Source organism: Prunus avium, chromosome 2, assembly GCF_965620075.1.
Source record: "Prunus avium chromosome 2, drPruAviu1.hap1.1, whole genome shotgun sequence".
Lineage (NCBI taxonomy): Eukaryota > Viridiplantae > Streptophyta > Magnoliopsida > Rosales > Rosaceae > Prunus > Prunus avium.
The window spans coordinates 38,011,985-38,027,000 of NC_142285.1; the positions used below are offsets into that span (position 1 = coordinate 38,011,985).

Below are 15,016 nucleotides of genomic sequence, written 5' to 3' on the forward strand. Positions count from 1 at the left end.
CCATGTCTCTATCCTCCCCTTCCGCTTCATCTGTTCCTCGTGCCTTCATCACAGTCTCCTCCTCCACTTGGCACAACCATCTTGGTCACCGTCTTCCTCTGTTCTCTCCAAACTACACTCCCACTTAGGATCCCCATCTCCCTTCAATAAAGAATTTTGTACGAGTTGTGCTCTTAGCAAGTCCACTCAATTACCATATTCTATTAATCAAAATCATGCTCCCTTTTTATTTTATTTTATTTTATTCATTCTGATGTGTGGATGTCTTCTATTCCTTCTGTGAGTGGCTTCCGTTACTATGTCTTATTCACTGATGAGTTCTCCCGCTATTCATGGATATATCCAATGAAACACAAATCTGAGGTCTTCACTCACTTCAAAACCTTCACAGCAATGATTCAAAATATTTTTAACTCTTCTATTAAATTCCTCCAAAGTGATAATGGTACCGAATAAGTTAATCATGCCTTCCCTGAGTTTTGTAAATCTCGTGGTATTCAACAACGCTTCTCTTGTCCCCACACCCCTCAACAAAATGGCCTTGCTGAACGTAAACATCGTCATATCGTTACCATGATTCGCACTATCTTAGTCACATCCAAAGTCCCTTATCGTTTTTGGGCCGACGCTGCCCTTACAGCTGTCCACTTAATTAACCTAACCCCCACACCCGTCCTTAATTGGATCACCCCTTACTCTGTTCTCTTCCGTCGTCCTCCTTCCTACTCTCATCTTCGTGTTTTTGGGTGCTCCTGTTTTCCCCATCTTGGTCCTTATGTTCCCAACAAACTTATGAGTCGCTCCATCGAATGTGTCTTTCTTGGTTACAGTCTTCACCATAAGGGTTATCGTTGTCTTAATCCAAAAACTGGTCGGGTCTATATCTCCCGTAATGTAATATTTAATGAAATGTGTTTTCCATTTCAGTCTTCACAGGTTGTCATCCCTCCTACTACAGTTGAGCTTGACATACTGCCCTTGGGTCTACTACCTGCTCCGCCAAATCCAACCACACCATCCATATCTTCCAACTCACGCCCCCTACTGGCCCCAACACCCACTAGTTCGGGCCCGACTCCCCCTACAGCATTGTCTCCTATCCCAAGACCATCACCAGGCCTTAGCCCATCACTAGGCCCTAGCCCATCACAAGGCATGTGCCCCCAACCAGGCCCGTGTCCCCTACCTGGTCCATCTACCCTTCCAGATTCCACCATCTCTCCCGGCCCACTCTCTGCACCCAGTCCCAGCCTCACCAACTCTCCAGGTCCATGTCCAGACCCAAGCCCATGTCCAGACCTAGACCCAACTACTTCTCTCGACCCTCCTACCTCTCCCACTCCTACATTGGCCTTGCCCAACGCCACATCTACCTCCACCCAGCCTGCGCATGCTGCCATTCCGCCTCCTCATCCCATGGTTACCCGACTCCGTGCTGGCGTAACTCAACCCAAAACACGCACGGATGGAACTGTGCAATACCCCTCCCTTATGGTTTACTTTCAGTTGGTGTTACTAATGAACCCACTTGTTTCTCTCAGGCTCAAAAGCATGCAGAATGGCATTCCTCCATGACAGAAGAAATCAACGCCCTCCTTAAGAACAATACTTGGTCTCTGGTTCCTCCTTCCCCCTTGCATGCTGCAGTTGGTTGTAAATGGGTCTTTCGAATTAAGTGGAAATCTAATGGCAGTATTGAACGATATAAGGCCCGTCTGGTTGCCAAAGGATTCCACCAACAACCGGGTCTCGACTACACTGAAACCTTTAGTCCGATTGTCAAGCCAGCCACTGTTCGTACCGTTCTGAGTCTAGCAGTCTCTTGCGGGTGGTCTCTCCGTCAACTTGATGTTAAGAATGCCTTTCTCCATGGGTTTCTAGATGAGGACGTTTATATGACTCAACCCCCCGGTTTTGTGGACCCCACTCGCCCTCACTATGTTTGCAAGCTTCACAAGGCCCTATATGGTCTCAAACAGGCTCCTCGGGCTTGGTTTCATCACGTTAGTTCTTTTCTCTTCTCTACTGGCTTCACTCAAAGTCAGGCGGATGTGTCCCTTTTTATTTATCATCATGCGCAACACACAATTTTTCTCTTGTTATACATTGATGACATTGTCATCACTGGCAGTCATTCTGGATTTCTCCAACAATTTATCTCTGCCTTGGGCTGTGAATTTGACATTAAAGATCTTGGGCCCCTCAGCTATTTTTTGGGCCTCCAAGTCACCACCTCCAATGGGTGTCTACATCTCTCACAACAACCATATGCCCACAATCTCCTCCAACGTAGTCATATGCTGGATTGCAAACCCACCTCCACTCCGCTGGCAGCCAAAACCTCCCTCTCCGCATCTGATGGTGACTTGTTGTCCTCTCCAACCTCTTATCGTGAACTTGTGGGATGTCTCCAATATTTAACCATCACCCGTCCTGACTTGGCCTTTGCAGTCAACACCGTCGCACAATACATGAGTGCTCCCTGCTCCTCTCATTTGATCGTTGTCAAGCGTATTTTGCGCTACATCAAAGGGACTATTGATTTCGGGTTAACACTTTCTCCTCAGTCCTCTCATGCCAGCCTCACCGCATACTCTGACGCAGATTGCGCCGGATGCCCCGACTCTCGCCGATCCACCACCGGCCACTTGATATACTTGGGTAGCAACTTGATTTCATGGTGTTTTAAAAAGCAGCCCACGGTATCCCGCTCAAGCACTGAATCTAAATATAGGTCCTTAGCCCATGCGTGTGCCGAGACCACCTGGTTGTCCTACTTGCTCGTCGAACTTGGTGTTCATCTCCAATTTCCAATTTCTCTCCACTGTGACAATCTCTCTGCCACATACTTGGCAGCCAATCCCGTCTTTCACGCTTGTACTCGTCATATCGAGCTCGATTATCACTTCGTAAGAGAAAAGGTCTCCTTAGGCAGCCACCGGGTCTGTTTCATCCCTTCCATTGATCAACTTGCCGAACTTCTCACTAAACCTCTTCACAAACCGCGTCATCATCTTCTTAGTTCCAAACTCGTCCAGCCATGCCCGTCCGGTTTGCGGGGGGGTGTTAGTGCAGCAATCAAGCCCGGTCAACTCTCCTCCAATTCCTCTGCAAGATCCTTCTCCTTCATTGCATTGATTAGATATTCGTTGTCACTGATTCTAATTACTGATTCATTGTAATTGATTGTATTTTATATTTCTTACCTTTTGTATCTCTACTAAAGTCTGTATATAAGCTGTATCAAAGCTAATGAAATATTCATCGGGAAATTCTCCTTTACACTCCAGGAAGATCAAACTCCAATTCAAGGGAACTTTCCATTCATTGTAACTAAGACACTATAGACTTTCACTTTCACGTTTTCTCAAAGGTTTTCATGCCTCTAATAACATGTAATCAACCCAATTCTCATAGTGAAAATCCGAAGTTGACGTAACCCAACTTGAGTGAACAACATCAATGGGGTCATACCATAGTGAAAAAGTATGTTTGGCCTAAGATTAATGGTCTCAAGTTCGGAACTCCTAAGTACTAGTGTGTGTGAGTAAATCCCCCTCCCCCTTTCTACCTTTGACAAAAAAAACTTGAGTGAACCAAGATACATCGTGTGTTTTTTGTGTGATTGTGTGATACATCGTGTGTTTTCTGTGCAATTGTGTGATGTACGGTCTTATCTCGTTGATGCCCAAAAGCCCAAGTTGATCCCATTTTTGGGCATCAACAACAATATTATTGATAACATTAAGGACAAAGTATAAGTGGAAACTCTTGAGAACTCAAGGTACAATTGCCAAGTCTCAGAAACAAAAAAGAAACAATAATGTGAACACAATATGAAAGATTACGAATCATAACTTGCCGCTAAAATGTAATAGCAATCGTTTTAATAACCTTACATTTCCAAAATTCTATCTTTCTTGGATACATCCAATTGAATCGTGCATTGTATTTACTAGTTGGATACTGGATGATAATTAGGGTTTCGGGTCCTGAAGAAATAATGAGAACAAACATATTTAGTTTGGTCAGTGTCACTTTAACTTTTTGATTCATGATCTTAATTTAATTTCCTTCCATTTTCCTTGTACATGTGATTATATCAGTTTTTTTTAAAAAAAAATATGAAAAGTTCTGTCAAATTATATGCTAAATGAACAATCCACAGAGCAAACCCTTAGTTCTTGTCAATTAACACAGTGGTTGAAACTTGAAAGTTGAGGTGGTGACCTCAGCCTAAACGTATAGCACTTGTGAATATAACTGTTTGCAGCCTTCTCTTAAATGATAAAATAAAGTAGAAAGTTGTATAATATTTAAAGGTCTGGCTGTGATATGTTAATAAGCTTAATTAGTAATATGTGGATAATATTTAACAATAGAAAGTCAGGGTACAAAGTTTATGTTCTAGTTCATCCATAAAAGAAATTTATGTTTTAGTCCCGGAAACACAAAAGTTATGAACACAAGATCAAAGGTAAGTCATGCTTTCTTTCCCTGCAATAATAAAAGATCGCGTGATATGGTTACAATAAATAAAGATGTGAAATAGAGCTTGTGCTTGTTTATATTAGGTAAAATATACATCTTGAAGGACTTACGGTTTGAACGATCTTAAATTGAATTTCAAGTTGTTGACATGAAACAAGAATTCAATGGTCTAGCCTAGTAAAAGAGCCATTAGCTTGGATTTCAACTTCTTAAATTGAATTTCAAGTTGTTGACATGATACAAGAATTCAATGGTCTAACCTAGTAAAATAGTCATTAACTCGCTGATAGTGATCTTTCTGACCTTGGCTTCGTAGGGAGTCCTTTCACTTGGTCTTCATCCAGGTCTGGTGGGATTTCTTGCAAGTTGGATCGTGCTGTTGCTAACTTTCCTTGGCGGGACAAGTTCCCCCATCATCGTGTGGTGCATTTGGCTCCTAGTAAATCTGATCACTTGCCCGTCCTTATCGAGGTGCGAACTGGAGTCTCTCGGACTGCTTCTCAATCAAGGCGTAGATTCCGTTTTGAGGAGTTTTGGCTCCAGCATTCGGATTGTGAGCAGATAGTTCGGTCTGGCTGGAGCACAGCTGCTCCCGGAGTGCCTATGGCTCAAGTGTGTGAGAAACTCAAAGCAACCAGGTTTGCTTTACTTCACTGGAACAGGCACACCTTCGGTCATTTTAAGTCTGAATTGGAAGGAATCCAGAACTCTCTTGAGGTCCTTTGGAATTTGCCCCCTTCTAGTCTGGTACATGCTCGGCAGAAGGCCTTGATGGGGCAGCTCGATTCCCTCCTTTCTCGCGAGGAAATTTACTGGCGACAACGCTCTCGCTCTCTGTGGCTTAAGAATGGGGATCGGAATACTCGGTACTTTCACCAGCAAGCCTCAAATCGGAAACGTAGGAATTGCTTAAAGGGGCTTAAAGATGCTCAAGGAGTTTGGCACGACGATGAAAAAGGCATTAAGGTCATCGTTCTGGATCATTTCAGGAAGATTTTCTTGGCGCAGGGAGAGAATACTTCCGCTGTTCAGGAGGTGTTAGAGGTGGTTGAGCCCAAATTCACTAGTTCAATGAATGATGCTTTGTGTGTAGAATTTTCAGCCGAAGAGATTAGGTTGGCTTTGTTTTCCATGGCCCCCTCCACTGCCCCTGGCCCTGATGGTATGGCTCCAGTCTTCTTTCAAAAATTCTGGAATATCGTCAGTGATGATGTGGTCTGTGCAGTTCGCTCTTTCTTGTTGGGGAATGGTTTTCTTAAACAAATCTGCTTCACTCATGTGGCCCTGATTCCTAAAACTCAGTCTCCTCAGGATATGTCGCAAATCCGCCCTATCAGTCTCTGTAACGTGCTTTATAAGATTGCTGCTAAGGTTTTGACGAACCGTCTGAAACCAATGATGGATTCTATTATATCTCCCTTTCAGAGTGCCTTTGTCCCTGGGCGTTTGATTTCTGATAACTCTCTTGTTGCGGCAGAGGTTGCGCACCATTTGCATGGCAAGCGTGGTGGGAATTCAGGTTCCATGGCTATTAAACTAGATATGAGCAAGGCTTACGACCGGGTTGAATGGTCTTTTTTAAGGGCTATGATGTTGCGGCTGGGTCTGAATCTCCAGTGGGTTGATATGATCATGAGATGTGTTACTTCTGTCTCTTATTCCTTTTTGACTAATGGAGTCCCAACAGGCTTTATGGTTCCCTCTCGCGGGTTGAGACAAGGGGATCCCATATCCCCGTATTTGTTCCTTATGTGTGTGGAAGGGTTGTCTGCTCTGATTTCTAGTAGAGAGCGGGATGGTTTAATCCAGGGGGTTAAAATTTGCAGGAACGCCCCAAGTATACATCATTTACTCTTTGCAGATGACAGCTTCATTTTTGCTAGAGCTTCTAGGGGTGAATGTTCTCAAGTGATGAAAATTCTGCGGTCTTATGAACTAGCCTCAGGTCAGGTTGTCAATCTCCTAAAAAGCAGCATGGTCTTCAGCAAAAATGTGAAGGAACACACTCGTGCTGTGCTTTCTAGTATTTTGGGGGTGCTCTGTGTCTCAGTCCATGAAAAGTACCTTGGTTTGCCTACTTTTGTGGGTCGGGCCAAACACATGGTCTTTGCTTCCCTCAAAGAAAAGTTGTGGAATAAGCTTAAAGGGTGGAAAGGTAAGCTTTTGAGTGGGGCTGGTAGGGAGATTTTGATAAAGGCAGTGGCTCAATCTCTGCCAACTTACACCATGAACTGCTTTTTGCTTCCTAAAGGCTTTTGTGATGAATTAAATAGTGCTGTTGCCAAATTTTGGTGGAGTGGGGATAAAGACAAACGTAAGATTCATTGGCTGCCTTGGAAGAAGTTGTGCAACTTCAAGTTGGAAGGTGGTCTGAACTTCCGTGAACTCCGTGCTTTCAATTTAGCTCTTTTGGCCAAACAAGGATGGCGGCTTTGCCAACAGCCAAACTCTTTGGTGGCTCGCTTATTCCGGGCTAAGTACTACCCTGGTTCTGACTTCTTATTGGCCCCAGAAGGAAATAACCCTTCCTTTTGTTGGCGTAGCATCTTTGCTGCCAAACAGGTTCTGGAGAGAGGGATGCGTTGGCAAGTCGGCAATGGGTCTTCCATTAGGGTGTGGTTTGATAAGTGGATCCCTAGACTTCCTTCTTTCCAAGTCCTCTCCCCCCCACCCCATGACTCTTTCCGAAATCTGAGAGTGGATGCCCTCCTTGAGGCTGACGGAAACTGGAATTTTCGACTCCTCCATGATCTTTTCCCGGTGGGGGAGGTGGAGGCTATTAGTTCGATCCCTTTGAGCTTTCGCAAGCCTCAAGATCGTCGGATTTGGCACCACGAGCCAAATGGTTGTTTCACCGTTCGCAGTGCCTATGGTGTTGCCCGGGATTGGCTGATAAGTGGGGAGGTGGCCCTCCCTCAATTTCCTGCTGCTGTTGTTGAGACTGATAAGAAGTTTTGGTCTGCGATCTGGCGTGCCAAGATCCCTCCGAAAGTTAAAATTTGTGCTTGGAAAGTTGCTTGGGACATTATTCCTACCCGAGTAAGGTTGTATCATCGGAAAGTGGATATTGGTACAGACTGTGTGAGGTGTATCTCTTCTGAGGAATCTTCCCTGCATCTTTTTGTCCAATGCCCTTTTGCTACTGCTGTCTGGTCGGCTTCTCCTCTGGGCCCGAAGTTGTCTCGTCTCCGTGCGTCGAGCATGTCAGATTGGTTAAAGGCTGCTTCTATCCTTCTCTCGAAGCAGTCGTTTGCTCTAGCTCTTATGCTTCTTTGGGCTCTTTGGAATGACCGTAATTCTCGTATCTGGGAGTGTGTGGGTACTAGTCCCACGGGTTTAGTGTTTCAGGCCTCTTCGTGGTTGCAGGAGTTTCATAGTCTGCTCTTGGGTCAATCACCTTCAGTCCCCCTTCAGCCTATTCACAGATGGATCGCGCCTAGGGACGGTTTTGCCAAAGTCAACGTCGGTGGAATGTGGCTTGCTGCCGATCGCTGTGGGGGTATTGGGGTGGTGATCCGCAACGAGTCAGGGAGCGTTTTGGCGGCTTGTTCTAAAAAACTTAGGAATATTGGGTCTCTTGATCATCTTCACGCTGTGTCTTTGCTGGCGGGTATCCGGTTGGCTGTGGAGTTGAATCTCGAACGGGTTTGTTTCGAGTGCGGCTCCGCCAAGCTTGCTATAGCTGTCTCGCAAGATACCTCTGTTGCTTCTAGTGGGGGGGTTTTGATTGATGACTGTTGTGTGCTCCTCTCTCACTTCCAGTCATCTTCCGTGGCCAATGTGCCTAGGCTTTGTAACCGTGTCGCTAACAGGCTTGCCTTGTTTGCTTTTCATTTGCACCAAGATTGTTTTTGGTTTGGTGAGGCCCCTGAGCTTGTTCAGGAACTCCTCACCCAAGACTGTTGCCTCAGCTAATCTTCATTGCAATGAATCGGTTTATTTCAAAAAAAAAAAAAAAAATCTCAAAAAAAAAGTTCCTTGAATTTCAACTTCGTAATATGTTGGCAAGACCCCTGTAAATAGCAAACCCATGTAAATGTAATTTACGGGACTTTTTCATTGAGCCTTGAGCTAAGCTGCATGCTGTTCATAGTCTTTTTTTGGTTAATATGAAAATGTGAGCTTTTATTGGTTAATAACCAAGTAGGTGCAATACTTGGTCATAAAATACAAAAGCTTTTACAAAGAACTATGATAGTACCATATTATGACATCACTGAGATCATAACCAGAACATCACCATAGATAAATACCAATTGAATTTTGATAATCCTACATTTCCAAAATTTTGTCGTCCTTGATACATCTAAATTGGGATAAGAAACTGTTTTCACCAAAAGTCACTGATAAGTTGAAACAACCATCATCTAAATGAAAAACAAAGCTACATGACTGAGATTTGAGGATGAGCTCACTCAACAAGCTTAAGACCTTGGCTTTTCCTTTTTCTCCTTAAAGAGCGCCAACAGAGACACACCAGATACCTTCACAACCTTGAATCTGACTCCGGGAATATCTCCCACAGCATGCCCCTTCCGTCCAAATCCAGCAATCAACACCTCATCCTGCACCAAACGCAACAAATATATCATTAACTTGAGAAAATAACGGATGAAGGCAAGCACGAACAAGACCTTATAAAAGATTTAAAACTATAAACTAAGGATTCCTTCTTTTTCTTTTTCTTTTTGGTCAAATTCACCAAGGTTTCCTTGAAATCTAACATGCTGAAAGATGAAACTTACATTTTCCTCAATGTAGTTTAAGCAACCATCGTTGGGCACAAAAGCTGCAATCTTCTTCCCATTTTTGATCAGCTGAACACGAGCACATTTTCTAATGGCAGAGTTCGGCTGCTTAGCTTCAATTCCACTGCATTAACAGTCCACAATTTGTGAAATTTAGTTTAAACCTAAAAGTAGCATTAGTTATAATATCCCATGTTTTAGAGCAAGCGAGGAAGAGTATCAATAATCTCACATCTTTTCTAGGACAATGCCCTTGGCATGAGATGAGCCAGCAAATGGCTTTTTCCATTCATTCCCAAGATGGGACTTCTTGTATGACTTGTCAGCCCACCTTTGCCTTCTGCGGTGGTCCTTCAGCTTACGAGCAGCTCCCATACCACGTGTCTTCCTGCAAAACAACCACAATCTCTTCATTTCAAAATAATTTCATTCAAAACCAATATACAAGAGCAAAAAATTGCAATCCAATCTCTATGCATAAGGAGTAATATTTGGCAGCTGTTAAATTCAATGCAATCACAGAAGCATCACTCAAATGAACAATTTAAAGCCATTTACACAGGGTAACAAGACATGCTTCAGCATTCTTGTATTTGAAAAATACAGTCAATTTTCAAGTTAAGTACAAATAATACATGCCTCTTGGGCACAATTTGACATCGATACCCACTTAAACTCCTATTCACTCATAGGACATACTTTATTCGTTCTCAATCATGCATGATACTAATACTATACTATTAACACCTGCCAATTTTACAAGGCTTCTTCACATTAGCCATGAACTTTATGCTACCTAGAAGCCAGAAGTAGTCCAATGTTGCTTTAACATCAGTTATAAGAATGGGGCTTGAAACACATTTATTAAGTTTAGCTAATTCAGACCCTATAGATAAGCATGAACTAATATCATCATCCCCTATTAAATCAGGAAATTACGCCATGTTTAAGCTTAATCCTCCTTAGAATCCTAACAGATCCCTACTAAAACTAAGATCCATCTCTTTTAAACCTAAAATTCAATCCTTTTTTTTTCAGATGCTTTCTAAGCAACCAAAAGGATAATTTTTATAAATAAAAAAACAAATATTACATAGCAATTTCGTTGCAAAAATATGAACCCAAATTCAAATGCTTTAAAGATTTGAAATTTATCATGAAACCCCTCATTTTGACTGCATACAAAGCTTGGGAAATAGCCATAAACCAGATCTGAGCCACTAAACTTAGTCAAAGTAAAACAATGAGATTGTAGAAAGAGAAGAAATCAGGTACCCCATGGCGGCTGAGAGGAGAGAGTCCTGGACTTCTGCAGCAAAGGTACTGAGAGCACTGAGGCGGAGAGGAAACGCCGGCTGCTGGAAAACCCTAACCTTGGTTTTTCAATTCATAGGTGGGAGATTTTATATATAGCTCTGTATTGCTTCTTAGTTTTTCAGCGGGTCGAACGGTGTCGTACCGGGAAATTACACATATGACCTCGTGAGTGTATTATATTTAGCTTGGATTTCCTTTCTTACTATTTAATTTCAGTTTATGACATATCTTATTTGTTTTTTATTTATATAATGTAATCTACAAAAATGTTGGAAAATAAGCCAATTTTTTTTTATAAGGGAGGAAAATTAACAAGACTATTTTAGTGTTATAAATCTAAAAATCATAAGAAAGCCTATGTTTATTTTACGTCTTGAATCAAAACCCAGAATATTGACCATGTTATAAATGTCAAAATCAGTTGGTTACAAGAGAGAACAAATTTTCACAAAACTATTAGAACAATTGGCATTTTGTTCACAGAAGGATTTCAAGCCCAATGAGAATTGGCACTCTCTGAATTTTGTTGAAGCCAAATTACAAGCCAAGATCAATGGCACCAACATGTTTAGTTAAAGCATCAATTTGGTCTTTGAAGTAATCATTTTGAAGGGTGCAAAGGTTATTTCCAGGACAGGGCATGTTGGGGTCTGCATTCTCTTTGGTATCTTGGCTGTTAACCTTCTTGAGGACAACCATCCCAATATCATCTTCAGTTCTCAAGCATTTTTTAGTGTTCTGAGGCAAGTCTTTCTCAACTTCTGAAGTCATGGCAGCATGAGTCTTAATGGCCCCCTTCATGTCAAACTCATTAAGGGAAGCGTTTTGAACTCCAATGTGTGCTGGACGCCGAGGACTGATGCTGAAAGCAGGGCATGGAGATCCAGTTTTACGCGATGCAAGCTTTGTATTCCTTGTCCCATGGCTCCCGTCTAAATTTCTAGGAGTTTGAAGCTTGCCATATTGACTTGCAGCTTCATTGTTGTTACCTTTGCCAGTTGCACTCCTAGACACTACGCTTCGTACACCAGAATGGCACGGCAAGCTGCCACTTGATCGCACGAAAGAAGTCTCCTGTCAAAGGAAGGAATATTATACAATTAGGTATTTACTCAGCACCATGTAGCAAAATTGGAACATGGAACATTAAACTTAAAAGCAAGCTTTCATTAAGCACTAGAATGGCCCATAGATATAAACCAACCTCATCAAAAAAACCAATCTTCGGTGATGGCACTCGGAGACACGAGGGCTTGATATGTTTACAAACACTGCTAGAAACAGAGCCACTTCCCACTGACATCTTTGCTTCACGTTGATTTATGAGCCTTGTTTTCTGATTTCCATGTCCAGTGCAGGATTTTTCATGCGAATGGCTCTCCACATCTGATGCCTGAGAGACATCACTCTCAAAAGAAACCTGCCTGCAGAGTGTTTCTAGACTGACCTCAGAGTCCTTAGATCTTTGATTCACAGAAGTTGATGATGATACTGAAGAACATCCATCAAGGGAACTAGCAGGTGATGTATGAGAGGAAGACTTCGGAGTGAAAAATAAACTAGAAGGGTGAGAAGAATTTTCCAGTTCATCCTTGTTTGTCTTTGTGGATCGCAGAGGAGTTCCCATGGTAAAACCTTTGGAAGCCGAATTGACTAGTGACGGGTCAACTTGTCTTCTCGAATTGAATGGAGATTTACCAGCACTGTCTACTGAAGCATTCCAGAAGCCTTTATAGGGGGAACAATAAACCCCAGACTCATGTGTGATAGTGGGAGAATGTGATGAAAGAGATTTATGGGATGGTGTAAAACTATCAGTGACACTGCAGGATACCCCCAAGCAAGGCTTCTTTGACAAAGTCATAGATTGCCCTGTAAGTATACCATATGGACTGTAGTTTGAGTTGCAATCCATAACTAACGAAAAAAAATAAGAAACACTGCATGATAAGTTTTACATTCTTGGTCATCTTCTGTCTTACCGGGTGCAGCTTTTGCAGTTCCCATTCTGGCATAACTTCCACCCAAACAAGCCCTTTTGGCTGCAGCTGTTGAAGATTCGTTAACCCGACTTGATATCTTTGGTGGTTTATGAGATGCAGATGAATTCAATTTCTCACTTCCAGCAGCAACCTTCAATTTATCAGTACTCAGTCGGTTAACTAATTTTTGAAAAGTTTGTTCCCACATACTCACTTAAGTTATGCATCAGCTAATAAGAAAAGAACAGCTCATTCTACTTGATTTAGACATTACCTGTTTTTGTGAGGAAACAGAAGCCTCCTTTAAGATCCTCTGCGGTCGATGCACATTAAGACTTTGCCTTTGGGATAAGGGCATGGCTTTCATCTGAGTTTCAAAATACACATACTCATTATGGAAGGACCTCAGAAATATGATAAATTATGAAAAAAATTATGATAAAAACTTACCCTCATCCAAGAGGAAGCATCAGGTTTCTTTGAAGCTGAAAGTTATTAACTTAACAAGGTTATGTTTACAAAAAGAACACAACAGATAAAAAGGTGAAGTATTTCATGCAAAACCGTGGTGTTTACTTGTTGCTAGAAAGGCCAGTATACTTACGGTATATATTTTGCATGCCGCCTCCTCTTTTCAATTTGAGACTTGATTTTGATTTTTGCACAGATGATCTGTTATCTTCAAAAAGTTCAAACTCAAGGCTTGCCAAAGAGGAACAGCCACTATTTATTGTAGAGATTGACTCGGCAGACCTCCAAACTTCTCCAATCCCAGGAAGTTGATTTGCTTTACATTTCCTGAACCCTTTGTTCACTATAGACAATTCCTTAGAATCCAAAACCCCTGAGAACAACAAGTATCCAACCAGAAACTTATGCAGTGAGAAAATGCTGATAACAGGCACATGTGCAATGAGTTTCTACCAGACAATACATACCCGCACTGGTGAAAAAGGCATTATCCCAAGCCAAACTTTTGCGAAAATTGTAGTTGTTGGGTTGTCTTGTTCTTTCAGGTTCCAGAGACTCAGAAGGCAATAGTATCTCTTCCTCTTGTCCAAGAAAGTTAAATGCGTTGCTGGTATTTTGAGAATTCATAGTCTGAAGCAGCTCCTCAGGGTCCAAAACTCCTGAAAAAATGCGCAGAATGTAAAATTTCTGCAGAGAGAAAATAGCAAGAAAGAAAGACCCTACAATATAATTTACAAATATAAATATGTTGCATCTCATAAAGAAGACCTGGACTTGTGAAGAAGGCACTGTCCCAAGCCAAACTGTTGCGGACATTAAAATTGGTATAATTTGCTGCATTCTTGGCGTCCTGTGAGCTCCCAGAGTTGAACAGCCTAAACCCATCAAGCTTCTCTCTGTCATCTGAATTGGGTACATACAAGGCAGAAGCTTGTTTTAGAAACACTAGCATGCATGAATGTGTACCAAAGAAAAACCCTTTAGACATCAACCCAAGAAGAGCATACTGAATTCAAAGAATCGTAATTCAAGCATGATCATCAACAGTTGATAAGAGAGAGAGAGAGAGAGAGAGAGAGAGAGAGAGAGAGAGAGGGGACCTGGAAAGCCAAGTTCTTGAATATCTCCATTGGAGGACATGGTGTTGATGGGGAGCTTCTTCAACTACAAGTCAATATTACTGGGTTCTTGTCTTCTTGGAGAGAGAGGGAGACAGAGTTGTAGTGGGAAAAAATTCAAAGTGAAAAATAATGTGAAAGATTACGTTTTAGGGAATTGATTAAAGAGAGATCACTGGCGATACCGAAACTGAAACGGCTGATTTAATCTTGGGTTTTAGTTTGCGTACAAACTCATTGAAATGGAGCGCAAGTTCTGATCCCCTGTCCTTTCTTTGTCCCACAAACTTATGATTACATTTTTTTTCCTTTTTTGGGTAAAATCTATCACTGAGAATCTCTTCGACTTGACTATCAGTGGCTCCTCTCGACGTTCTTATAGTTTCCATCCAAGAACGATCAACCATTAATTATGCATGCAATTGCGACTTTCATTGTAGTCAACCAATTATTTACCACAAAATTGGGGTCTTTCCAATTTATCTTCTTTCTTTTTTTGGGTAAACAATTTCTTTTCTTTTCTAACATGCATGCATGATCATGATTTTTTCTTTTTTCCTTTTTTCCTTTTGCCTGGATCATGAATCATGATGTGCTTTTTTCGGTGCAGAATAAATCCCAACAAATTCCTTCTCAAGCATTCAATTTCCCAGACATAACGATAGGGTTCCTCATCTTTCTTTAGTAAAAAGGAATTAATATGGACTCTTCTTTTTAAGACCAAAACAAACAAAAGAAAACTACGACGAGAAACCAATGCTACAAGCATCAAATATAACTTTCCAGCAACATCAGACGGAATTTGAAAACTTATGACCAAGATTAGCTAGAGCATCTGCTACAAAATTAGCTTCCCGAAAAGTATGCCGAAAGCTCTGAACTTGCACGG

General features: G+C 41.9%; 3 protein-coding genes across 3 annotated transcripts; 1 reads left to right on the forward strand and 2 right to left on the reverse strand.

Moving 5' to 3' along the window:
• The first annotated feature begins 1,571 nt into the window (after positions 1-1,571).
• LOC148296983 (uncharacterized) lies at positions 1,572-8,406 on the forward strand. Its single transcript, XM_088248688.1, has 2 exons — positions 1,572-3,051; positions 4,808-8,406. Exons 1-2 carry the CDS (start codon positions 1,572-1,574, stop codon positions 8,404-8,406), a joined length of 5,079 nt encoding a protein of 1,692 aa, XP_088104814.1.
• A 310-nt stretch (positions 8,407-8,716) lies between these two features.
• On the reverse strand, positions 8,717-10,672 carry LOC110761059 (small ribosomal subunit protein uS12). Its single transcript, XM_021963433.2, has 4 exons — positions 10,515-10,672; positions 9,472-9,627; positions 9,237-9,363; positions 8,717-9,056 (listed from the first exon to the last, which is right to left on the reverse strand). The coding sequence occupies exons 1-4, from the start codon at positions 10,517-10,519 to the stop codon at positions 8,916-8,918; spliced, it is 429 nt and encodes a 142-aa protein (XP_021819125.1). The 5' UTR covers positions 10,520-10,672; the 3' UTR covers positions 8,717-8,915.
• A 300-nt stretch (positions 10,673-10,972) lies between these two features.
• Positions 10,973-14,994, reverse strand: LOC110761096 (uncharacterized). The gene is made up of 9 exons (XM_021963482.2): positions 14,110-14,994; positions 13,778-13,912; positions 13,477-13,668; positions 13,143-13,382; positions 12,989-13,023; positions 12,813-12,905; positions 12,539-12,689; positions 11,761-12,428; positions 10,973-11,630 (listed from the first exon to the last, which is right to left on the reverse strand). Exons 1-9 carry the CDS (start codon positions 14,147-14,149, stop codon positions 11,094-11,096), a joined length of 2,091 nt encoding a protein of 696 aa, XP_021819174.2. The 5' UTR covers positions 14,150-14,994; the 3' UTR covers positions 10,973-11,093.
• Between the last annotated feature and the right edge of the window lie 22 nt (positions 14,995-15,016).

Bases quoted from the DNA above. Each gene is read 5' to 3' on its own strand.
- LOC110761096 (XM_021963482.2), bottom strand. From the start codon at position 14,149: ATGTCCTCCAATGGAGATATTCAAGAACTTGGCTTTCCAG. The intron at 13,024-13,142 runs GTAAGTATACTG...AATAACTTTCAG, and splicing joins CGGCATGCAAAATATATACC to CTTCAAAGAAACCTGATGCT. The intron at 11,631-11,760 runs GTTGGTTTATAT...TTCCTTTGACAG, and splicing joins AGATTGGTTTTTTTGATGAG to GAGACTTCTTTCGTGCGATC.
- LOC148296983 (XM_088248688.1), top strand. From the start codon at position 1,572: ATGACAGAAGAAATCAACGCCCTCCTTAAGAACAATACTTGGTCTCTG. The intron at 3,052-4,807 runs GTTTGCGGGGGG...TTGGCTTCGTAG, and splicing joins CGTCCAGCCATGCCCGTCCG to GGAGTCCTTTCACTTGGTCT.
- LOC110761059 (XM_021963433.2), bottom strand. The intron at 9,364-9,471 runs GTGAGATTATTG...CTGTTAATGCAG, and splicing joins GGCATTGTCCTAGAAAAGAT to TGGAATTGAAGCTAAGCAGC. The intron at 9,057-9,236 runs GTAAGTTTCATC...CGTTTGGTGCAG, and splicing joins TAAACTACATTGAGGAAAAT to GATGAGGTGTTGATTGCTGG.